The 27205-nt window shown below is 30.8% G+C and overlaps 1 protein-coding gene across 2 annotated transcripts in view; it reads right to left on the bottom strand.

The window, feature by feature from the left end:
• Nucleotides 1–3907: 3907 nt before the first annotated feature.
• The window catches only part of LOC134708171 (kinesin-like protein KIF14), a 36994-nt gene continuing 13696 nt past the window's right edge, over nucleotides 3908–27205 (bottom strand). For both annotated transcript variants that reach the window (XM_063568500.1, XM_063568499.1), the window contains 21 exons: nucleotides 26621–26694; nucleotides 25710–25848; nucleotides 25060–25123; nucleotides 24700–24884; nucleotides 24259–24361; nucleotides 23647–23684; nucleotides 22738–22845; nucleotides 22143–22278; nucleotides 21718–21804; nucleotides 20967–21032; nucleotides 20386–20619; nucleotides 20007–20147; nucleotides 18924–19027; nucleotides 17422–17501; nucleotides 16369–16461; nucleotides 15801–15905; nucleotides 14727–15088; nucleotides 14296–14433; nucleotides 9030–9110; nucleotides 7459–7615; nucleotides 3908–5360 (listed from right to left, as the gene is read on the bottom strand). In XM_063568500.1, coding sequence (XP_063424570.1) covers nucleotides 5014–5360; nucleotides 7459–7615; nucleotides 9030–9110; nucleotides 14296–14433; nucleotides 14727–15088; nucleotides 15801–15905; nucleotides 16369–16461; nucleotides 17422–17501; nucleotides 18924–19027; nucleotides 20007–20147; nucleotides 20386–20619; nucleotides 20967–21032; nucleotides 21718–21804; nucleotides 22143–22278; nucleotides 22738–22845; nucleotides 23647–23684; nucleotides 24259–24361; nucleotides 24700–24884; nucleotides 25060–25123; nucleotides 25710–25848; nucleotides 26621–26694 — 2842 coding nt within the window. In that variant the 3' untranslated portion in view covers nucleotides 3908–5013. The remainder of the gene's footprint in view (nucleotides 5361–7458; nucleotides 7616–9029; nucleotides 9111–14295; nucleotides 14434–14726; nucleotides 15089–15800; nucleotides 15906–16368; nucleotides 16462–17421; nucleotides 17502–18923; nucleotides 19028–20006; nucleotides 20148–20385; nucleotides 20620–20966; nucleotides 21033–21717; nucleotides 21805–22142; nucleotides 22279–22737; nucleotides 22846–23646; nucleotides 23685–24258; nucleotides 24362–24699; nucleotides 24885–25059; nucleotides 25124–25709; nucleotides 25849–26620; nucleotides 26695–27205) is intronic.

The raw sequence follows: 27205 nt of genomic DNA, 5'->3' as shown, positions 1-27205 counted from the left end.
GCATTCATATTTTAACAATGTTACCAATTGATATGTCTGTTTTGTTCACGCATGGTTGTAAACATAATGGAATTTGATACGACTGTCATACAAGTGAGAAGTTTAGCTAGCTATAAAACCAGGTTCAAGTCACCATTTTCTACATTTGAAAACGCCTGTACCAAGTCAGGTATATGACAGTTGATGTCCATTTGTTTGATGTGTTCTATCATTTGATTAGGTACTTTCCGTTTAAATTTTTCATCTGAGTTCAGTATTTTTGTGATTCTTAGCAGTGGGCCTATTCATATTTCATATAGAAATAAACATAACGCTATGAAGCTCCTTTTGAAAAGACTAAATCAGTTTTCTAAATTCACCAAAAGCAATTAAAAATGTATACTCATCGCCAATGTCATTTAAAATGCACAATTCAGACTTTCTGTAATCCCTTTCTAAATTTTGCCTTCACCTAGTTTCCATTTGTATTTTCATCTTCAGAGTTCGAAATTTAATGTATGGGGATATAAAAATATCCTGGCATGTCCAATTTGTGTGTGGTTTTATTTTTAGTTGTTTTCTGCTTTGTGTCAATCTGATGAGTAAAGCCCTGAAATTTTCAACTGATTTTTCTAGTTTGTCCATATGCTGTGCTGTTACATCACTGGCGAGTTTGGTGCCAGCAAACCTGTTCAACAAGCAACATTATATATGTGCCTGTTCAAATTCAGGATCCTGTTATTCAGTGGTATTAGTTTGTTGCTGTTTGTCATATCTGTTTTTCATTTATTGTTTTATACCTATTGAGGCCCTCACCTTTCTTGCTTCATTTTTTTTCATTAGTGATTTCAAGAAAATTTATAGCTTACAATGCGGTGTGGGTTTTTGCTCATTGTTGACTGTATCGTGAAACTTAGTAATACTTCATTTCTAGTCTGGTGGAGATTTCAGCTCCCCAATTTTGAATTGTCCATTTCTATGTAACAACATCACTTTAGCGCCATTGTTAAAAAAGAAGACAACATAATTTTACAATTACGAGCTTACAAAATGTATTTTCCCGATAGATTGTTTCAAAAAAAAAAAACCCAACAAATATGTGTTTGCAATCAATTTTTTCTCATCAATTTGGCAACACAAGGTTTTTTTTTAAATATCTCATCATTACTTCTTTGATGACTTGTAAAGTTTAACTGCTCCATGATTAAATGCTATAACCGTTTTCACTATTTTATAATGTTATCATATGCCAGAAGGAAGGTAAGGGTATTTAATATGAAATAAGTGGGAGTGAGAGAATTTATCATAAAAATTGGAAATGATAGCAGCTTGTATGTTAAGATCCTTGTGGATTATGACAAAAATCAATTTGACAATATGTTTCATTGTCTTATGGTAATAAAAGACCATAAGGCCATCTTAACAAATATTTTATGATACAACTTAACATATGTTAATATCATATTTCTATTGAATCTTTCCTTTTGATCCTGACAAGATATAAGATGTCCTTAGCTTGTGGGTTTATATGAACTAAAAATTGTTTGTCCAAAGTTCATTAATGTTGATTAAGTAAATTGTTATAGTTTATGCCATTTATTATCATTCTGAGTTGTTATTTATTTTGACTAAATGTTAAAAAGTTACTTGTTTTTTTATGTTGAACAATATCAAGTTGCATTTCTTTCAGTTTGATGACTATTTTGAGGCCCTGCATCCTAGGTCATGGTCTAGTGACTTTAAATTAATTATCAATTTGCAATGTAAAGTTTTCTGCTTAATTTAGTTTGATAGGAACTACTTACAATAGTAAATTATTCCTGGACAAAAATCTTTTTTTTTGTTCACGCATCGTTGATAATGTAATGGAATTTAATGCAACTGTCATATAAGTGAGAGGTTAAGCTAGCTATAAAACCAGGTTCAATCCACCATTTTCTACATTAGAAAATGCCTGTACCAAGTCAGGAATATGACAGTTGTTATCCATTCATTTGATGTGTTTTGACTTTTGATTTTGCTTTTTGATTTTGGACTTTCCTTTTCGTATTTTCCTCCGTGTTCAGTATTTTGTGTTTTTACCTGTTTTTTTTTATATCTACCATCTACAGTGCATCTCCATATAAGTCATGGTGAAGTATCTCCTACTAAATTATAATATAGCACAGGATAAATTTGAAAACCCAAAGATTCCTTTTTATCAGCGCCATTCTATTCAGCAATATATTATATCTACAATTTGTAATCAAGAGGGAAAAGGGACAGTAATAAACTTTGATATTGAATGTCATTTCACTTCCTGTTGTTCTGTAAATAGTTTAACAATCTTGAAGAGGGTCTAATGCAAGATGTGAGGAATACTTGGATGAAAAACCGTTGATTTGGATTTGAATTTTCTTTAATATAAAAAAGAAGATGTGGTATGATTGCCAATGAGACAACTATCCACAAAAGACCAAAATGACACAAACATTAACAATTATAGGTCACCGTACGGCCTTCAACAATGAGCAAAGCCCATATCGCATATAGTCAGCTATAAAAGGCCCCGATAAGACAATGTAAAACAATTCAAGCGAGAAAGCTAACAGCCTTATTTATGTAAAACAAGAGTGCACACACTGAAATGTCTCGCTTCTTTACTAATCATTGATATTATGTTGATACAATGTAGTCCTAATAATAAAGCTATATTACAACTGTCACATAAACTTAACATAAACCATGTCAGGTACACATGTACAGCTAACAATTCTTCCACACAACAAATAAAACTGACTTATTGCTTATAGTTCAAGAAAAACAGACCAAAACACAAAAGCTTAACACTGAGCAATGATCCGTAAAAAATTAGGTCAAGGTCAAATTAAACCTGCGCGACTGACATGTAGATCATGAAATATTTCTATACACCAAATATAGTTGACCTATTGCATATAGTATTAGAAAAAAAGACCAAAACTCAAAAACTTAACTTTGACCACTGAACCATGAAAATGAGGTCAAGGTTATATGACACCTGCCGGGTAGACCTGAACACCTTACAACCATTCCATACACAAAATATAGAGGACCTATTGCATACAGTATAAGAAAAACAGACCAATACACAAAAACTTAACTATAACCACTGAACCCTGAAAATTAGGTCAAGGTCAGATGACACCTGCCAGTTGGACATGTACACCTTACAGTGCTTTCATACACTGAATATACTAGACCTATTGCTCATAGTATCTCAGATATGGACTTGACCACCAAAACTTAACCTTGTTCACTGATCCATGAAATGAGGTTGAGGTCAAGTGAAAACTGTCTGACGTGCAAGAGAACCTTGCAAGGTACGCACATACCAAATATAGTTATCCTATTACTTATAATAAGAGAGAATTTAACATTCCAAAATATCTTAACTTTTTTTTCAAGTAGTCACTGAACCATGAAAATGAGGTCAAGGACATTGCACATGTGACTGACGAAAACTTCGTAACATGAGGCATCCATATATAAAGTATGAAGCATCCAGGTCTCCCACCGTCTAAAATATAAAGCTTTTAAGAAGTGAACTAACACTGCCGCCACCGCCGTAGCTGCCGCCGGATCACTATCCCTATGTCGAGCTTTCTGCGACAAAAGTCGCAGGCTTGACAAAAATTAACAACATTTCATTAAGCATATTATGAAGAATATCAAGAAAAATTGACACTATTTAATCATGTGTACAGATCTAAATGTATGTAGGGATACCTTTCCAACACAAGATGTTCTGTATGTGAGATTTTAACAATTACACTTGGGAAAGGGGGGATTACTATGTAGAAATTCAGGATTTCGAAATATTCTTTTCATTCACGTGAGGAAAGAAAAATATCTCATTTTTTTTTCCTGAGAAATTATTCAGGGCAAATGAATAAAAAGACAATTTGTTTAGTTGACTATTTTTACTTCCATATAAATATATATACTTCAGAAGCATTTGACACATGATAGTTGTACAAGATAAATAAAGGTCTATATCTACAATTATATACAAACAGTAACTGAACACAAGCTGTAAATATTGCACAAAAGATACAGGGACCATACAAGTTTTCATTAATTGCAATACTTATATTGTTCTACTGTGATGTTTTTCATAACTTACTGCAATCTGATAAAAGTAAATATCGCCAGTGAGCACTTTGCTTACAAGGATCTCACAACACTCCATTCTTTTTTTTCAGTTCTGATACTTTTAAATCTGTCCATACTATTTTGGCGCAAATATTATTGAAGTTGTGTATCATAATGATAGAACAGATGATATCAAATGGTCTTTACAAGGGTGTCAACAGATCCTGTAGGCAAAGCCTGGATGCAAGGTCTGTACTTCAATCTGACTGAACTTTCTATTATAAGTGTTATCATATATTGAGACAGTACAAATTAACAAAGAATTTCAATTCACCAAATTTCAGTTTTTCAACACATTTCTCTTTTCATTAATTATCATAAAAAAGACCTTCAACTGTTTTCACAAAGTTCTTATTTAAAAATCATATTAATTTCATGGCATGAACAGTCCAGAATAATTTATAATTAATTCTATTGTTAAAAATTTTGGTTCAAAGAGCCATATTTAAATATTACAGCTGTTTCTGACTTTTTTGTCTCAACCAAATCTTGAAAATATGAGTTTCCAATACATTTAAGCATTTTTTAAGCCCAATTACCAAAGCTAGATAAAATTTAACTAAAAACTTCAATTATGTCCCCAATGCCATTGAGTTAAATGATACTATTATACATGTACTAGCAATTTAAATATAATTATGTGCACTTTGGCAGCGGATACAATATATTCAAGCGTACATTAAATACAAAAATGTTTGTATAAATAATCATCCAAGCAAAAGCACCAAGTACGGCTTTCTCCATATCTGAAGACAAAGTTCCATCAGATCTTTTATTACTTTTAAGCATGATCTCAAGTGCTGACCTCTCCAGGCCAGAATAATCGAAATGTCATGACTCAGGGCATGATTTTTTTTCTATTTATCCCCAGCTACAAGTATCCAGCTTAAATTTATTACTTAATGGAGAGTTTACTGCTTTATCAGGAGACGGTGGTAACAAACGTTTCCCACGTGGTGTTCCAGATATCTTGTCATTTCGTAACAGTTTCTCAGCTTTTTGGATTAAACAGCCTGCAGAAAGGTGCACATCTTTTGCTGCATACTCAAGCTTTTGCATTTGTAATTCTGATAACACAGAAGAGTCAGAATCTGAACTTGAAGAATCCATTTTAAAATTGTCTTTACTTGAAACTAGAACTAATTTACTGATGTCTCTCTGTATAAGATCTGAATATTTGCATAGTTTTCTACAATCTATTGTATGGCCTGAAATCAGAAAAAAAAACATTTAATGAATATTAAAACTCAAACACTACCTGATGAATTTAAAAAAAATGTATCTACTTTGTTTACACACCTTATTTATTGCATAGATTGCTTACAGACATAAGATAAATAGACAAAGGGTTGTCCATCCTGTTTACTTTTTTAATTGTTTACTGACACCTAATAAACAAAAAAGTATCAAGCCCAATAAGCCCTAAAATCAAATATATTTAAAAACTTCTCATATTTGCGAAATGAGATGCTAAATCAATGTTTTTCAATAATATATTGATATATTCTTTACATTTGTTTTTACAGGTTTTAACCTATGTAAATTAAAACACAGCTTATAATAGGTTCTGGTCACAGATTTTTTGTCATTGAGTAGCAATTCTCACTATGCAATCAATTTTTCCAAGAAATATATGTCAAATAATTAAAAACAACATAGACACAGGACAAATGATATGTCAAAATCCGATTTTATTTATTGACTTGTAAATCCATTTTTCTTAAAATTAAGGATTGATAGCTGGAATTGCTACACCTACAGATCTAATGAGTTACCATTTAATAATACATTCTCATGAAAATACCACTAATGAATGGCAAGAAATAATATGAATCCTGTCAATTAGGAAGTATATTTTATCTCTGACAAAATTCTTCAAAGGGGACACTTTTGTTCTAAATGTTATTTAATCCACACTCTTCTTAATTATTATTACATCACATTATTACATTGGTTGCAATGAATTACATTGATTTCCCAGTTGAATAAAAACCGATAATTTCACATGTGAAATAATCGTGGTTATTTCACTCTCTGACGTCATACAACAATAGGCGTTGTCAAGACGTCGATAACGTCGGAGCAAAACAAATTGTGAATGCGTAGGAAAATAATAAAGTTCCTTACATTTTCTACATTAATTTCATAAAAAAAAAGCCATTAGCCAATGTAATAAAAAGTATAACTAATCGCCGTATTTGAATATCAAAAATAAGACAACTTGTGACCGAACGCCGCTATGGATTAAACTCGTGCTGCGCACTCGTTTAATCCATGCATCGTTCGGTCACGCGTTGTCTTATTTTAGATATTCAAATACGGCGATTAGTTATACTATAATTAATTGCATCACAGTCAAATTGTACATCCAACCTTATCTTACAACCAAAAATGTACATGATCATAAAGGAGTAGGTCCGGTAAGGGCCGATTATGGCCTCAAATTTCAAGTTCATCTGACAAAAGATTTTGGACACTTTTTAAACACTTAAGTGTCTATATTAGTTGAATCAATAAGTTTATGTGAAAGAATTTAAATGATTTAGTCATTAAAAACACTCCGATTCAAGCTTAGATATGAAAAATCTATCAAATATGCCAAAAATGTCACTTTTCATATGGTTTTTGTCAAAAATGAAAGCCCATCCGTGTTCATCCTCAACCTTTATATATGTTATGTATTATCATCAAATATAACTTACATTTCAATATTTAGAATGAACACAAATGGTTACTTTCATTTAAGATGGAATCCGTCAAAAATGTAACTAAAATGCTAAAATTGTTAAGATTCCAGTAATTTAGCATGACTTTATGATGCTAGTACCCAATATATGTGCATTGTTTTGTCAAAAACAGCCCATATTTATGTAGCAGAAGCATTCTACTTTCCAATAAATAACTAGCAATTTACATTTCAACAATTTTGTAAAACTGCTATATTTTGGGGCCAAAAAAGGGCTCTTACTGAACCTACTCCTTTACTTTCAAAAAGGTCAATGCAATCTTAAGTTCATCTAGAGTTGTTAAAACTATTATTAAATCTTAGAAAATAGGATTTTATGAATATTACCAAAAAGGGTCTGAACCAAAGTCTTTAGTCAAAATTTGAAATGATTTTCTTATAGACAGTGTTATGGTTGTGATGCTATAATTTCTACAATCAAGATGGTATTTTTAAAATAAAATATTTTTGAAGATGGTATATGAAATTTTTGTGGAAGTCTTAGTTAATGGCGACTGGGAAATTTGATAATAAACACATAATGTAGTTAATAACCAGATCCTGATAGAAAAGGAACGAACCTTTTATTAATGGTTCAGCACTATTCAGTAAAATCTGTACATTTTCCCACAGGTTGCTAATATGGTGTATGAGTCCCTGTGATCTCTTGTAACTGACAGAATAAAATTGTAATGGAATGCCTCCATAACTCTCTCTTACACTGGTATCCATGTCAACCTGAAGAGAAACAAATAAATTGTCACAACCTTTTTAACATTCTACCTACCAGATCAACAATAGTGCATAAACTGGGAATTTATTTTTATATACTGAGCCAAAAAAGTTAAGCAACACTTTTTTTTTATTAATTTTTTGTTTTTTTGTTTCTGGAAAAAAATGTTTAAATATCATTGATACAATCCTTAGTTTTACCTGTAATTTAAAACAGTCGTACTTTTTTCCTGCTGATTGATTTTGCACCATTTCAGCTTTGCACGTGTAATTGATGTTTTACCTTCTGTACCTGTACTTTGGAAACGATATTAAAAATTTCTTTTTCACTAACGTTCAGAAACACATCATTGGTAAGAAAAACACAAAAATCTTTGACAAAATTGCATGGGAGGTCATCCAGGCCTCCCCGAAAATGACAGTCAGAAAGGTATTGAAATGGTTGATGCTGGAATGAGGGTTGCTGACATCATGGCTCGATTTAATGTGCACAAGGCACCAGTTTAGAGACTAACAAACAGATATCGACAAATTACAACTGCACAGGAAAGGTCGATATCTCGTAGACAAAAAAAAACTATTGTCAAGGCAGGAGCGCTTTCTTTGCCTTGCGTCAAGTTGTGACAAAATTTTTTCCGGCTAAAAAAGTAGTGCATTAACTAAGGGAAGCTGCTGTTGTGCCTGCCAATCCTTCATTGGTGCACTTAGGGCATGGCTGAGAAATTGATTTTGAGAAACACTATACTCATTTACGCATGTTGACCCTCCCGCGCTCCATACAAAGAAAATCCTTCTGAATGTGAGTGATAAAGATTCATGTTGCTTCTGACTTATCATGATTCAATTTTTGTATTATTAAAATTATATGTTGTTATGATTTTGTAATAAAATAAAATTTTGCATTTTTGTTGCTAAACTTTTTTGGCTCAGTATAGATACCAACTTTGGTAGGTTAACCATAATTTGTAATTTCATAGATGTTTAATTGGTTTTGCAAAAGTCTGAATACACTTTGCCTTTCTGTGAAAATTCTAAAGAAATACATCAATGTTTGTATATTCATCATCTGTAGTATTGGTAACTTGATTAAAAAAAAATATAAACAGGAAAACATTTATTATATTGTTTATATGACATTATATATGCGATATAATAGTGTACCTTTAATTTTAAACATGTTGAGAACAATGTTTAGCTAGCTATAAAACCAGGTTCAATCCACCATTTTCTACATTAAAAAAATGCCTGTACGAAGTCAGGAATATGACAATTGTTCTCCATTCGTTTGATGTGTTTGAGCGTTCAATTTCCCCATTTTATTATTGACTTTCCATTTTGAATTTTCCTCAGAGTTCGTTATTTTTGTTTTTTTTCCAGTCATTGTTCATAGAAACTTTAAATATGTGAAATAATAATATACCTGTAGTTCTTGACATGTAGAAAACAATATCTTCATTGATGAGACCAGTTCTTCTATGTGTTGTGGAATTTCTCCAAGAGACTGAAAAACATTAATTCAATTCAATACTAATGGAAATGATAGTTTTCAAATAGTTGCAAACTTTCCTTAGAGATTTGTTGAACCCTAAAAACAATTAAGGTGGTACCTAACACCTGAACTAAAATTAATTTGGCTCGTTTAATTTTCTTACAATTTTGACAAAGTATTTACTTTGAAGTTTTGACAAAAATATAGAAATTTCAAAAAAATTGAACCAACTGTTTAATACAAAAATATACACTGGTTATATAGCAGTTTGACAAAAACTTATTTTGATCATTGAGAAGCTTAATATTCCCTTAACAATACATCGTGATTAAAACATTTAGCTGATTTTACAGAGTTATCTCCCTGTAGTGTTAGGTACCACCTTAAGGTAACACGATACCGAATGACGTTACGCCACTAGTTATCGTTCCTGACGTTATCGAATAACGTTCACACACACATGTATACACCAATGCAGCAGGTTCTGCAATCACAAAGTGATTTTAGATTAAAAAAAAATCTTTTGGTAACTATGTGACATTTTTAACGGAAAATTTTCCTAGATGCAGAGTGCCGAGAGTTTTGATGCAATACGTAACGGTTAACTTATTTGACATAGATTGCTTTACCGTTTTCCGGCAATTCTTCTGCCCATTGTTAACCTTTAAAAATGTATCGCATTACTTTTAAATATTCTGTTTCTTTAATATTTTTAACATCTGAACGATTTATCTATATATGTTCTAATGCATAAAAGATTGAGTTTTGTCACTTTATTTTATTCTTGGTTTATTGTTGCAAATGATGCACACCGTATCCCCATGAAATTTTCTTTTGAACGTAGAAATCTATCCTATAGAAACTTAACAAGCAAACGACTGACTAACTTTTTATTCAAACGACAGAAAGAGACTTGTTTCGTAGTGAGTACAAATATATTTTACATTTCTGACAATTTACATAATTTTATATATATTTTTTTATTATTCTACGAATTATAACCCAAGGGTGACTAGGGAATAGAAAATGGTCACTTGGTCTTCTTCCGACCGGCAGTAAAATGCTTCCAAAGTGAGACGTCCATTTGACTGGGCGGGATGTATCAAGTTTGCAGCTACATCCGGTCAGAATGGGGACATTTAATCCGATGCCTCGAATTAAGAGGCTGCTATGCTCTCTGAAAATCAAAAACCTTTGCAACAACTCTTTGAGGGGTCCGTAGGTAGCATGTTGCATGATAAAAAAAATCTGTCCCTATCCAATATACCCTCATTTTCCAGTGTCATTCCAAGTTTACTCGACCATAATCCCGAACGCCTCTATTACATAACCTACCAATTGTATTTATTGTTAACTTGTTCCCGCCCTTAACATGCATGATCTATTTGCCACTGGACGTAAAGCAAACAGCAATCATTCCGACAATTTACAACCGTCACTTGAAACTTTAGTTGTTAAAATTCAAATCATTGCCTATTTTTTTTTTTAAGAAATCGACAAAGTTTACGAACATTTACGCAAAACGATATATCTACGTTACCGCTTGCTCATTATGGAAGTGAATAACATGAGACTAGTAAAAGTACAAGTATAAATAAAGCAAACAATTATATGGATCATTTTATTTGTACAAAAGTTGGCTGCTAAAATGATAAATGGAGATATGGGATATGCAATTTATAAGAAAGCAACATCTGGAGCCAAGGCTCCGTGTGGAAGGCCGTACATTGACCTATAATGGTTTACTTTTTTATATTGTTATTTCGAAGGAGATTTGTCTAATTGGCACTACACCACATCTTCCTATATTTACTTAACGACATCAAAACCAAAGACTAGTAATCAAGTAAAATGTGACTGAGGGTAATATCTTATTATTTCTAATTTATAGTTTTAGTAAACGTTGGTCCCCTAGATTGGAAAGTTTTGATAAGTGTTTGTAGTATAATTATCACAGTAACATTTCCGTCTCTTAGTACATATTTGTTCAAGTCTAAAAACTTTTATCTTCGGTAGAAAATTCAAACCATAATAAAATAAGGTGGTGCGGTAAAATTGCCAATTAATCAACTTTCCACCAAAGACAAAATGACTGAAATGTTAGTTTGCTTACATTGCTACCTCATTTTAGATCTCCAAATAACTATTCCATTATATGAAATTGATATTCAAAATTATGTTTTGTCACCAAAATCCTAATATTATTTACAATGTAGGCGCGTATCATCATTTTGTGTCAGTTGTGTCACTTCAACTGTCAATCCCGCAGTAGGGTGTATACGGCTATTATTTAGCACTACATGCTTTGTGCGTCAGGTTTAAATTATGAACATGGTGTTAAAACTTATATTAAAGCTGCACTTATCGTCTGGATTTTCTTTATTTTTTGTTCATGACAGGTTGCTAGATTAGGCATTTTGATAAAATATAAAAGGCACTCAGAGTACACACTCCGGCTTACATCTCCTACATGTGAAATTTCAAGCTGGAACCTTTATATTTCGCAGTTTGTTTAACTTATAAAAAATGCATATCTGATCTCAAGATTTGTTTTGCAAATAATTTTCCACAAATGACAGACTGTTGAATTTTGTGAAAGGTTGCGTACAGTTTGCAATGTTTGTCCGATTTTCTTAGAAACCAACTGACACATTTATACCACGCAGAGTACGCTATACTTATGTGTGTAGCAAATCAAGAATGTGAGTTCTGAAATATCCTTTTAGTTTTGTTATTTAATTTTTTACAATGTGTATTTTATCAGGATCATTATTTTCACTCATAATTTTCACAACTAACAGAATGTTCAACTTTTTTTGACTGGTGCATCAAATGTGTATTTTAAAAACAACTGTTTTCAAAATTGTATTGTATCATCCCGAACATGCATGAACTATTTGCCACTGAACGTTAAACAACCATCCAAAAACCGAGCAATCATAAAACTGTTAACTGGATCAATTTTTTAAAGTACTCTATTTCTGCATGCATGATGCGATGACACCACCGTCAGTGTCTTAAAGGATGGAGTTAAAAACTCAGCTATTCAAATGAATCACACGTGAAATTTTTCATGTTATTTCAACGTGAACTTTACAAAACTATGAAGGTATTTTTCATGATTTTAATTAAATTTTAGAATTAAGATATTATTTGAATAATCTTATTTAAAAAAAAAATACGTGAATTTAACGTGTACCTATTTCCGGTGATTTATTCATGAACTATTATCATAAGATTCACGTGGAACCAATCAGTTCAAGCAAGTTTCAAGTATAGATTAAAAAGAAGCTGTGATATGACTGCCAAGTAGACAACACTCCACAAGAGACCTAAATGACACAAAAATTAACAACTATAGGTCACCATACGGCCTTTAATAATGAGAAAAGCCTATACCACATAGTCAGCTATAAAAGGCCCCGAAATAACAATATAAAACAATTCAAACGAGAAACACTAACGGCCTTATTTATATTAAACAATGAACGAAAAACAAAAATGTAACACATAATCAAACAACAACCATTGAATTACAATATGCTCGTTTGGTGTGAAAATTAGACAAAATTAATGTTAATTCATTTGAGTGAAATTTCCATGTGCACGACGAAATATTTCATATTGCATTGCAATACTAGAAAATTTACGACACCGACAGGGTAAATGAAAAAAAAAATAAACACCATTCAGATTCCGACACATATTTTGTTTTCCATTTCTCGGAGTAGGAATAACGTTACATTCTGTATTCAATAACGTCACACGTTTTCGGCCAAATTCTAAGGGTATCAATCAACTTTGAAGCCATTTATCTCAAAAACAAGGATGGTGACATATAAGTTTCTATACGTGTACGGATTCAGAATGCAATCCTGGATATTATGTTAGTTTTTTGTTTTTCTCCGTATATAAGAACATAGCCATCCATTGGAAAATCTAAAAAGACTAACCCAAAAATAGGCATTTCCCCTATATACCTAAGTAAATTTGTCGCCAAAATTGACGTTTTCTTATGAAAATACCAAGAAATCAAAAATGGTGACCACCATTTTTTATTTCATATTCCAATGTAATTCGATTCAAAGAACACGTGTGCCAAAAAATTTGGAAATCGGGAGATATGCCATTCGGTATCGTGTTACCTTAAAAGATGATTGACAATTGTGTTACTAATTTGCATAAGGTTGATTTCTATTGAATGCAGCTGAACTCAGTTGACTCGAAAATTTGGATGAGTGGAGTTTTCATGTGGTCCCGAACTTTGTTCCATATAAATGTATGTATTTAGACTCCTGATGAGTCGAAATTGGATGAGTTGAAATTTCGGCTGAGTCAAACTTAATTTACAGTCCCAAGGTTAACAAAAGCATTCAAAATTCATTATTTATCTGAACTAATACAAATATGTCAAAACATGACCTCCAGGATTTAAATGAATTGAAGAGTTAATCTGACAATACACGTGTAATTAAATATCCGGTCACTGACCACTGTAATTGATTTATGCTATTTTCCACGAGTGTTTACGTGAGATCATCTTTTATATAATTTTCATAAATAATTAGCGATACATTGTTAATGTTCATTACAAAGTATTTACAATTTTTACAAAACAATTACTTATGATTTACACTAATGAGCTTGGGTGTGTATAAAGTGAAGATTAAGACTTCTGTTGATGATCACAAAAATCTACTCAATCGCCATCTTTTATCTTGTATTTTCTATTGAAAAGAAAGAGTGAGATTAAACAAAATGAAGAGAAATCTCAATGTTCTAAAATCTCTTCGATTTTCTATCGAGAATAAACAATTTTGTCATTTTTTAACGACCTAAATAACTCTAAGATCGATTGGAAATTACTCTCTTGGATAAAGACCATATGAAAAAATTGTAACTAAAACAATTGAATAAGTAAAAATAGTTTTATTATAATAATGATAGACCATTGATCTGATACCAGAATATCAATCCCCTTCCCATATTCATCTGGATTTATTTTAGCTTTACCAAGCAAGCAAGAGTTGTGTCCCTTGGTCTGCCAAACTTCCGGTTTTTATTTGAGTCGAACTACGTGTATCTCGAAATAATTCTCTAGTCCGACTGACTATGAGATAACGAGAGTCGACTGTATTAATAATAACCTATTACAAAAGCAAAATCAATTTTCTTAAATCACATCAATTCAACTTACCAGATTATTATTGGAGAGATCAGCCAGATTTTGTGCTTTACATTCCCATTCTTCTAATGTTTTGATTGGTCCTTGTAAACTTTTGTCCACCAACAAATCACATCCAGCCAGGAAAGCATGGCAAACATCAGGACTCAACTGAAATGTAGGGGAAATATTAAATTTTATTTTTACTATAACAAATATGAATAATACAATTAACATGAAACATGAAATTCCAAAAAAAGTAACTAACTTTCAAAAAAATACAGCTTTCTATCAATATCTATCATAATCTATTCCAGTTTGCTGTTTTGAATTTAAACCTATGCATAGTAATATATAAATATATATAGAGAAGGTTAAAAACATCAATCTATAAATATTTTCCTTTTTTTTTTTAACCAAATTAGATATTTAAACTCCATAAAATTAGATACTACAAAACAAACCTCATTTTTATCAGATTCCTCACAATTCAGTTGTTCAAATGAAATCATATTCATATCTGTTGCTAGAGACATTTCTCCTGTTAATTTACACACGGTAAGCACACAATCCACAATCTTTGACCCAGAGTCACATATCAAACTGTCTATATCGTTTCCCCATCCTTGGAAAAACCTAACCACATGATTACCCATGACCTTGACATGCTCCTTTAACTTTGTTGTCAGATCCTGTATGACCCTGGAATGTCTCTGTTCCTTAACATACATGTTTGCCCAGACAGTACAATGGGAACTTAGTGTCTGTATATTTGTAGCAAGCTTCAGTAAACAGCACTGAGTTTCTTCATCATTCGTTTCTGATTCTAAAAATGAATTATAAATTAAATGTGATGACATATTCATATTACATTTTGATTAACTGGGCAACCCATGTAGCAAAATTTAAGTATTTCTTTGTTTCTATATGTCTTTAGGTTATTTTTTGTCTCTGGATTACTGTCAAATTGTCATATACCCCACATCTTTTTGTTCATTTCCCTGTCAAAGCTCACATATTGAACATCTCAAAGTTGAAATATCATGAGTGGAGAAATATCTTGGGTTGAAGTCATAAAACTTTGCTCAGTGCTTGGAGCACAAAAATCAAACATGAAACACCAAATCTTGTATTTTGATTGGTTGATTCTCCAGTCTGAGTACAAAAATCTTGCTAGAAAGTTTAATGACCGTAAGGCCTTATCGCAATAAGAGAATCTATTCTGTAAATCCAGAAATTATTGCATGCATTTATTTTTGCAATTTTTAACAGAAGGACAAACATGAGGTTCTATTTGTTGCAATTTGCAGTAAAATGTATAATCAGAATGTGAGTTCTTATTATCATGTTATCACCAATTTGCATTAAATTTGGAATTTACAGGAATCAGCTCACAACTATCTTTTTTTTATATCAACATGCAATTTCAAATCCAGTTCTTTGTTTGTACATCACAGGATAGATAACTCTGTCAGAACATCTTTATATGCTAACCAGTAATGTGAGAATACAGAATAATTTTCTTCAGACATAATTACCTTTATCTTGTGAAGAATTTGAGTCTATCAGATATACTGCTGATTTTTTAATTGCTTGAGAACACATGACTATTTTATCTGCTATACTTTCTTCAAGATAACCATCTGAAACGGAAAAAAAAACCATTTTATACATAGACAAATATACCTTTAAACAAGCAAAATTGGTAAGCACATGTATCCATATCAGTACAGGTCTGATTGTCTTCTGAAAAGTTTGAACGCATAAATTTGCACAAAACAGCATAATGCAAAAGTTCTCAAAATTAAGCTTTTCTTGGAAAATCAGACTGTTTGAATCCCTTTTCAAAATTTCAACAATGAAATTATAATGAGTTAATGTCTTAATTTTGTATAACCGTAATCTCATACCATTGGTATATGTAACAAAGATAAAAACAAAAGATAAGGTTATCTTTATTAACTTTCACATGAAACTGTTACTTTTTAAACAAATCTCTTATTTCAGTTTATGTTTGAAATTTGACTGATCTATATTTGTGTTTTGTTACTTCAGTGTTGCTTATATTTTTGTATTTTTCTATAATTCCTCTCTTCAAGTTCTAACCTTGAATATTCTCTACAAATGTAAGTGTCACACTCTCACACATTTTAGCTAGTGCTGTTCCTGTTAGATGACTTGGACAGGAGCAGGTGTCATCTGAAATTATATAATACATAGAATCAGAAATATTTCTGTATGCTTGAAAAAAAATAACTGAACATTGCAATTCATCCAATATTTTTACATTAAGGTGGTACCTAACACTACAGGGAGAAAACTCTGTAAAGTCATCATTTTAATCATGTTGTGTTGTAAAAGGAATATTAAGCTTCTGAATGATAAAAATTGGTGGTTGTCAAATTGCTATATAACCAGTCTAATTTTTCTGACAAAACGGTTGGTTCAAAATTTTTAAATTTTTTATATTTTTGTAAGGGGTCAAAGTCAAAGTAAATACTTTAACAAAATTTTATGAAAATTAAACGGGCCAAATTAATTTTAATGAAAGTGTTGGGTACCACCTTAATATCACTATATCATTTTAACCCTTTTAACTTGTGTGTGTTTTCAACAAATCTTCTTGTTACTGTTCTACTGTCATTTATGGTCTTTTAAAGGAATCTTGGTCAGAAGATTGTTTGTTTTGAAACCAGGTGTACCAACATAAAAAGAAAATAACAATCCTACAAATTCTCATCTAATCAAATATATAGTATAATGTTTATATTCTGTATTTATATATAACAGTATGCTTCAACTGAAGTTAATAGTGATAAATGTGATTTATTTGAAATTTCATTTCTAAAACCTGTCTAATCAAGTCCAAATTGTCTTCATTAAAAAAATGCAAACCTCAATCAATATTTATTTTTAATTACCAGTATGTCTTAAAATTGAAAAAGGAAATGGGGAATGTGTCAAAGCGACAACAACCTGACCATAGAGCAGACAACAGCCAAAGGCCACCATTGGGTCTTTAATGTAGCAATAAGACACTCCAGCACCGGATGGTGTCTTTTAGCTGGCCCCTAAACATATATGTATACTAGTTCAGTGATAATGAATAGCACTGCTTGATTTCATCATGCTTTATGTACAAAGTATCTTATAACATACCTTTAAAACTTCTAGGACTTGTAACTGAACTATTTCCTGATAATAGAAACTGTCTAAATGGTGATTTGTTAAAGCTGTTCCTGTAAATATACATAAAAACAATATAAAATTTGTAAGGGTTCCGCGGAACCCAGTGTCTCGCCTACTTTTGCTGTAAATCGCAGGCTCAACAAAAATGAGGAAAAAAATCAATAAAAATTTTCCTCTTGATACCATCTTATGATTGTAAGAAGCTTCTGTCTAAGTTTGGTAAAAATCTAGGATAGTTAATAAATCTAATGAATGTTTTGAAAACTTTAACTGCAAACTGTATGTACATGTAAGTTTAAACTTAAAGAAAATCTAAGTCCATTTAAAAAAAAAATACAGAAAAAATGGAGTTATTTTTTTACAAAATTTACTTCTGGATACTATTTTATGATCATAAATGCGCTTCTGTCCAAGTTTGGTACACACCTAGGATAGTTTAAGAAAGTTATTAAAATTTTTAAAACTTTTACCACAGAGTGAATATAATGTTTCCCCGCAGAAAAACTAAGTCCATTTAAAAGTAAAATATGGAAAAAAATGGATTTATATTTTTACAAAATTTACTTCTGGATACTATCTTATGATCATAAACAAGCTTCTGTCCAAGTTTGGTACAAACCCAGGATAGTTTAAGAAAGTTATTAAAATTCTTAAAACTTTAACCAAAGTGAATGTAATGTTTCCCCACAGAAAAAACTAAGTCTATTTAAAAGTAAAATATGGAAAAAATAGAATTTTATTTTTACAAAATTTACTTCTGGATACTATCTTATGATCATAAACAAGCTTCTGTCAAAGTTTGGTAGAAATCCAGTATAGTTTAAGAAAGTTATTAAAATTTAAAAAACTTTAACCACAGAGTGAATATTTGTTGACGCCGCTGACGACACCAACGACGACGGAATGTAGGATCGCTTAGTCTCGCTTTTTCGACTAAAGTCGAAGGCTCGACAAAAATAATAAATACATAAAATTATAAAAAAAGTAACTCTTCTATTTACTAACTTCCAAAATCTTAAAAAAAAGTATTTAAGGTGGTACCCAACACTTTCACTAAAATTAATTTGTCTCGTTTAATTTTCATAAAATTTTGACAAAGTATTTACTTTGACCCTTTGGCAAAAATATAAAAAAAATTGAACCAACTGTTTTATCAAAAAATTACACTGATTATATAGCAGTTTGACAAACACTTATTTTGATCATTGAAAAGCTTAATATTCACTTATGAACACTATGTCATTAAAACGTTCTGCTGATTTTACAGAGTTATCTCCCTGTAGTGTTAGGTACCACCTTAAAACTTATTTATATCAGCTTGAAGAAAATCTCACTTTATGTGTTAACAACATCTTTATATTTAGGTACAGCATGTTAAAATAATTGAATAATGTATTAACAATTTAATGTGAACATGTTATCTATTTTCCCCTTCTATCAACATAAGATATTTATCTGATATATTAACTTACCCAAGTGGAGATCTTGGTGTACTTGGTGTAGTAGGGGCCTCTGGTAGCCATGACTCACTGGGATCATTAAATACTTCATCATCAGCAGAACTCTCACAATCATTCTGTAATCATAACATTTACATTTATATTTATAAACTAAGCTCATTAAAAAAAAATGGTTGAATTTTTTCTTTCAATTCAGATCAAAAAATTCTTAATACTTATGTTTTCTTTTGTTTCATTTCAGTATGGAATATTTCTTTAATTCAACATTTTCATAAATATTTATACAAATCTTTAATTTAAATCAAAGAGTTATTTCCATAAATATTTATTTAATGTTATCCAAAAGAAACCAGCATGACAGACATATAATTTCAGTCGGTTGATTTTATGAATTACAATGAAATTATTTTCTTCTGAATTGTCTGTCCATAGATGGGGTTTAGGTTTAGTGTATTGTGTGATTTGGTGGTTAAATCAATCAGCACAACAGGGTAAAATGGATAGGTCACGTTAATTTTTACTTCCATGCTATTTGATATTTTGTATCATGCATTAAGAGATTGATTGATTTACAAATGATTGTGTTTATTGAAATACTAGTATATATTTTATGACACTGTGGATTCATTATTATTCGTTGAATACCAATGTTCGTGGGTTTCGTTGGTACAGGTAAACCACGAATTCAAATGCTCAACAAATATCATATTTTCAATAGGCTTTGTATACAGAGAGTGGCAAAACCATGAAATCAAATATCCACGAATATGTAAGTTTTTAGTAATCCACGAAAATTGATACCCACGAAAATAAATGAATCCACAGTATTTTGATCTGATTCATAACTTATATACGATAATTATTGTTATATCGGCTCTGTGGTATTGCACTTTACTCTTTTTTTGTTATTTATCAGTATGATTATTATCAGTGGTTATGATATATGAGTCTTAACAGAAGAAGAAATATATAAATTGGAATTGAATATCAAATTATGTAATCAAATTATTTTCAGATACACGCTGCATCCGAGGTGAACATTCCAAGACTTCTGGAGTTCAAAAAACTATTTGAATTATCACAAATAAAATGTACCTGATACAAATCTCTCATCTGAGCTAATCTATCTTCAAACTTAGGCACATCCCAGAATGTACACAGTCCTAACTCTGAGTTGGTTACTTTGATAGCTGTTGCTAACTTGTCATCTTCTAAATAATCCTCTCTGCTAAAGGTCTACAACAAACAGATAAAATTAAAACAACTTTATACAGTAAACTATGGTACTAAATAATTTTAAACTTTGCAAAAGACAGAAGCAAAATCTTTCATAAAAAAAAGTAAAAGAACTTTCTAATAAAACAATTGTATTTTCAAAAATTCTGTGCAAACAGTATGTAATCTGGTTTCCAGATTGATGAAAAAAACTTTTTTTAGAAGAGCTTTCCACATTTCACTTCTCACCGGTACTTACCATATTTTTCTTGAGTAACTGACTGATCTTATTAGCTTCCCTCAGTGACAAGGCAATCTTATACAAGTCACGTTTACCAAGCTGATTTTCCATCATGGCGTTACGTCTGGTTGGGGATGATATGTCTGAACGTTTCTGTTTAAGTTGTTCCAGTCTCTGTGTTACTTTCTGTTTCTCTGTTTCTAAAAACTCTTTCAATCTTGAGCCCTTAGTAGAAGCTGGACTTAGCTGAGCCTGTGAAATAAACAAAGATATACTTGTTTACCATAGAAAAGACATGCAATTATTAAAACACATTACATTATTAAAACACATTACATTATTAAAACACATTACATTTTTGAAAAAAAAACAGTTTTTTGGTATATTATAGTATTTTATTTTTGTATTTATGCATATTTCATTCATCTTTTTTCAGACATTCAAATTACTAGGTAGATGTTTTTTAAATATCAATAAACCAGAAGGTAATTTCTGTCAGATAAAAAATGGAAATGGATGAGTGTCTGACACCTTGTAGGCATTTACAGGACTAGGATCACAACATTTACAATGCTCTTAAGTGAGTTATAAAAACTTACTCTCTCTGCTGCCCTGGCCTCTAACTGTTGTCTCTTTCGTCCAACCATCAATTCTTGTTCAAGTAACTATAAAGTAAAATCATTACTTTAGCATCTTTCCCCCATCAATCACAAATAAAGATAGTCTAACCATCTCATCAACATCAACTAAATTTCAACTTTCAGTTATATTTGTTTTCTGTTTTAAATATGTATGCACATATTTTTTTTAGAAAATTTGGTTAACCTTTATTCACTTCACAAGTGCTGTGTTTATTCAAATATCAATATGTTCTCATGGTAAAGCTTATTAAGAAAATCCTTTCCTTTAATTTACTATAGTTATAAACAAATCATAACTTTAAATAGCTAAAACATAATTTTAAGGTGGTACCTAACACTTTGACTAAAATTAATTCGGCTCGTTTAATTTTCATAAAATTTTGTCAAAGCATTTACTTTGACCTTTTAACAAAAATATAAAAATTTCAAAAACTTTGAACCAACTGTTTTGTCAGAACAATTACACTGGTTATATAGCTGTTTGACAAACACCAATTTTGATCATTGAGAAGCTTAATATTCCCTTAACAACACAATGTAATTAAAACGTTCAGCTGACTTTACAGAGTTATCTTCCTGTAGTGTTAGGAACCACCTTAAACACATTTCTAAATACTTTTTAATATTTCAGTGTTGATATTTGTTTAATCTGAGGAAGTGGACATTTAAATCATTTTTCAATCTTCATAATAGTTGATTAGATTTATACCATTTTCTGTTTCTTTAATTTTTGAATAGTGTCGTCTGCTTCAAGTCTCCCTTGTTCAGCCATCTGTACTTCCTCTGACTGATTTTTCTATAAATACAAAAGCATGTTTAGTTCTTTAAATCAATAAGATATTTTCCTACATTTTCTAAACCGGTTTTTATGTGAGCTTTTTATTTGATAACATAATCATAATCAGTTTACTCATTTTTAAGAGATACTATTTTGCAAAAAGTGCATATACGAATTGTCATTTTTTGTTTACATGACTAAAATTTTGACTCCTTCCCTATTAAAACTGAACCTTGAAATCAAGGTAGAACTTATAAAGTATTTAATTTCAATGTAAGAAAATTGAAATTTTGTTATTTAAATTTAACTATAGTTGTTCATTTATCTCCATACAAATAACTCTGTCAATTCCTTACCAATAATTGTTCACATTCTGCTAGTTTATTTTCCACAGCTCTTTGTTCTTTCATTGCCTCTTTCTTGACCTCTTCTACTTTTGTCAACATTTCTTCCTGGGCTTGCCTCCTGGCTTCCTCTAACTCTGACTGTAATCTACAAGTGTTTATCAGATTGATGACTTATATTTCCTGATATTAAGATGCTTACATAACCTAAATGAAAAGCACCTTAATGCTAAATATACCTTCATGTTAGCAAATATTTCTTGCTAACAATATGTGTAAGAATATTATATTAATTTTCAAGCAAACAAACATTTCAAAAAGCAGAATTTTAAAGAGAGAAAATATGATACTAGGTATTGATGTAGTTAAGAAACTTCTTATTGGATTTCAGAAGAAAAAAATCACAAAAAATGTATTGAAAGCATCATTTCAATTGTGAAACATGATTGGTTTTCTCTGTAAGCTGCATCAGTTATAAACAAACAAAATCATCTTCATAATTCTGTATAGTTTGCACAGAACATTTAGAATTTTCTTGATATTCCAAGATCTTGTTTAGAAGTGAATATGGGTGACAGTATACAGGAAAACTAAGTGATGATCAAACCTTTGTTCCTGAACATTGAGAAGTTCCTGTTTGGCAAACTCAAAATCTTTCTTCACCTCCTGTCCTGATGTTTGTTTTCTATTCCTCACTTGTTTAGGATGGTTAAATCTACAAGGATAAAAATAATGTCATGTTTTAACATAGATTACCAAGTTAAGGGAAACAAGGATTGATGCTTGATCTTATGTCCAATTATAAATATTAACAAGGAAGACAACAAGAGTCTCTCACAATATATTTCAGATTAAATCTCTATTCAATGAGAGCCGAATTTCTAGGAAAAAAAATAAATTAACTGAGTTACAAAAGTGAACAAATGAACTCTTAATCATTTGAATTTAATTATATACTTGCTAATGTTTATTTTGTTCACATTAAAGCACAAGAGTTGAAAATGAAACCATTATAATATTTGTGTTGTTCCTCTTAGGTTTTGTGAAATGTAAAATATGTCATCTGACAATAGAACTTTATACCCTTATAATAAAGATTGTTAATAGTCACCGTCACATTTTTCTTCTTCATATTTTCATAAGTTACATATATTTTTTATATTCATAGTGACAGCCTTAATAATTACATAGTTTAGACAGCAAAAACAATAATGAGATGAAATAATGATCCCACACCCTTATTCAGTGTGCACCACATTTTTTATGTAATTTCGAATAGACAGAAAAAATATTACAGTCATTTCTTATAATTTAATTCTAAATTCCATTTTAAACCGTAGAAAACTATGAAAAAAACGTTGATGACGTCACGTTCACATGACTTAATTATGTCTATGGGCTCATAACAAAATAATGTCATCCAATTAGAAGACACGTTAGATCCAAAATTAAATAATTAAATAATGTTTTCTCATGAGTGACATTGAACGTTAATAAAAATGGGTTTAAATTTTACCTGAAATAATGGTCTCCACCCAAAATAACTCTGTCACCCTGGAAAAGAGAATGTGACAAAATCATAACTAATGTTTCTGTTCATTTTTTACATCTATCACAACTATTACTAAATGTTTCAAAAAAGACCTCAAAACTAAATAACTAAAGAAGCATTTTGAGTTGGACTTTCTCCCTAACTCATACTAGCGTTTTTCTATCTAACTGAAGATTCACCTAGACTTTAACATATTTTTAGGTATCCAAATGAACCTTGCTCAGATCAAAGAGAATGCTGTTACTGACAAAACCTTATATCTATCTGATTTCCAGATGACTTAAAATTAGTCAAAACTGTGTTGATAGTTTGCATGACTTCTGCACTTTTGTTACACGTTTTTAGAATATGATGTAAATTGTTGTATACATGAATTTATTCTGGTATCTATTGATTTCTTCTTTCTGAGAGAGTTTTCAAATTCATTGTTTTTTTTTATCCTTAGAGTAATTTCAAGTGTTATATAAGTATTTTTATAGATAAACTAAGTATTTTGTACATTACCAAGACCCATTTTCACTAGAGAATGAGCAAAACATGGTAGAAATGATACAACTGTTATACATAAGAACTTACATGTTGTAGAATGACTGGTTCTGATATAAGATTTCCATTGACATACGTAGGTGCATCATCTATAGGTGTTATACTGATCACGTTTTCCAAGTTGTTGATAATACTACAAATGTCCAAAAAAATTACATTATGTAGTCCCATTCAATACCTTGTTATCAAATATTAACTTAAGCTGTTGATAATACTACAACATGTACAAAAAATAAATTGCATTAAATATGAATTGACAGCAAACTGGGTTTCTGTATTTTTAAAGGCTTTTTGACCTGCAACATTCAATCCTATCCTTTCACAAGATCTTTAATTTTCTGTCCTGCTTGTTGTAAATTTTTCATTTTCCTCTCAGGAAGTCAAGCACCTGTCCAGTAAAGTTTATTGTGAAGAACTTATGCAACATTGATGAAAGGGACTTTTACTAAGAAATAATAAAAAAAAACGTACCAATGATTTTCTGCTATCAATGCTCCATTGAGTTGAATTTCATGTTTAGAATTATCACACATTCTACCGACTCTAGTCTGTCCCTCTTTGATAACATACAACAACATCTCCGACAGCTGAGGATCCTCATTCAGGTTCACTAAGTTTGGCATCTTGTTGTCTACTTTACATGTGATTCCAGATTTCTACAATCAAACAATTAGCTCTTTAAAATGTAACGCACAGACCGAAAAACATATTGCTCCTAAGTTGGGCATAAAAAACTATAAACCCACTCATATTAGAACATCTAATAAATAGGCAAAATCAACAATTTATCTCTAGATCTGAATCCTAAATTATGTGGACATAAATAATTACCTCTAGGTTTTTATTTTCTTGAGCTTTTCTTTCTTCAGACTGTTGCAATTTCAACTCCCAAGATCTGAAAAATATTTTATTGAAAATGAATGTTGACATGAAAATATTTGTGTTGTAACATTGTTGAAAATTTCATTGCACTTAGATATGACTTAGTGGACTGGTAAATTAGTAATAGAATACCAATATCAAAATAGACATTTATAATGGTATCATTAGGTAGCAAATAATTGGCAAATAAAGATTCACTTTAAAATACAACTCGCTAAGGATTCATTTATTTTCATGGGTACCAGTTTTTGTGGATTAAAGAAATCTTACATTTTCTTGGATACTTAATTTCATGGTTTGCGGAAGTCAGCATACCAGCCTGTAGGAAATTTGTCATTCGTTTAACCTTTAACTTGGTGGTTCACTTGTGCCCACAAAATCCAAGGAAAATGGTATCCAATGAATAATAGTGAATCCACAGCAATTTGTATTTATATCATTTCATTAAAAAAATAATATTTTTAATTTATCCTCTTATGATATATCATTATGCCATGTTCAAATTTAAGCCTTATCTACTTTTAAAATTCTACATTTCAACATACATAAAAACATAAAAATTAACACACACAAAGAAAACAAATTTTCTCAATACTAACTGTTTCATTTCTTCAATTTCTTTTTCTTTCGCCACACATTTTTCTCTCAGTTCATCAATTTCTGTCTGTGTGGCTGACTGTTGTTCGTCTCTATTCCATCTATCACTTATCTTTAATCTGTCAATCTCGGCACGGAGTTCTGTAAATCAAATATCCATAAATAATAAAAAAATATTTTAAGGTGATAACATTCATTGACATTGAATTCTACTAATGACTGTGATATATATAATAACTTAAACTGATCTTAAACGGCAATGGTGATAATAAACACCAGCAGTCAAACTTTTCATTAAACCTTCTACTATATCAGTTTATATTATAATTAAACAATTATGTGGTCAAATTTAAAAGTCAACACTAAATTCCTTTCCTTTTGTTTTCTTACTTGACCAAGCAGGTAATCCTATTAATGTGTGTGTTTTTAAACCCTTATGATTTAAATAAGACAAACCTAAGGTCAATTTTCAGTGACCTAGTTCCATAAGTGTAATTTTTTGAAATGAAGAAGGTCCAACTTTCTGGGGGAAAAAAATTGACATCATGAAGGCCTATAGCCTAATCTCTAAAAATTGGTCTATCGAAAAATTCAAACACATCATCATTTAACATTTTAACTAATATTTGCAGGCAAAAGTAGTGGTCAGAATTACTCTTTCGGGTGATTGAAGGTAGAACATGGGTGACACTATGAGGAGGGTAATAACAGGCCCATAGCCAGGAATTTCCAAGGGGGGGGGGGGTTCGTTGGACTCACAAACTCTACTTTAACAGTCACAATTCGAACAGAACATTGATTTTAACAGTGCTTATTTGTTTTCAAGGGGGGTTTGCCTCCCTCCGAACCCCCCCTGGCTACAGGTATAAATAATAGAATAGAAAATTACTTGAATAAAATATTCAGAGCTTACCTTTGATTAGCTTTGTAGTAGGATCTTCATTCACTCTAGCAGTATTAACAATACTACTAGCTATCTTAGCATATGTATAAACCGTTAAGGAAAAATTCTTGGTAATACATGTAGTTTTTAAATACTTCAATACCTATTCCTATATACATTTCATGACTTCAAACAATCTTGACCTCCATGATCTTAGGGATGGATGCTCGTTTTGAAAACAGGATCTCTGTCAGAGTTAAAACCAAGATTATGTAATTGTTTACAAGCATACATTATTTAACAGTTAAAGCAAAGGAAGGTTTGCTAAGACACCTTGTTGATCAGATTATCTTTTATATATAAGTAAAGATGATAATTTAGACAAACATGACTTTTTTGCAAATATGTACATTTTCAAATATACTGTTTGAACAGATATACTGACTAAAATTTCAAATAGTTTTTAAATAGTTCACAACTGCAGCTAATACTGTAAAATCAGAAATTATTGCGTCCATTTATTATTGGAATTTTGTAATTTTTAACTAAAATGTGATTTTAATTTTTGCAATATTGTGAAAAACCCTGTTAAATTCTTTAAAAATTCAAAAGCGA

The sequence above is a fragment of the Mytilus trossulus genome, chromosome 2, assembly GCF_036588685.1.
Source record: "Mytilus trossulus isolate FHL-02 chromosome 2, PNRI_Mtr1.1.1.hap1, whole genome shotgun sequence".
Lineage (NCBI taxonomy): Eukaryota > Metazoa > Mollusca > Bivalvia > Mytilida > Mytilidae > Mytilus > Mytilus trossulus.
The sequence above is the reverse complement of the archived record's forward strand: the minus strand, read 5'-3'. Positions and strand labels throughout refer to the sequence as shown.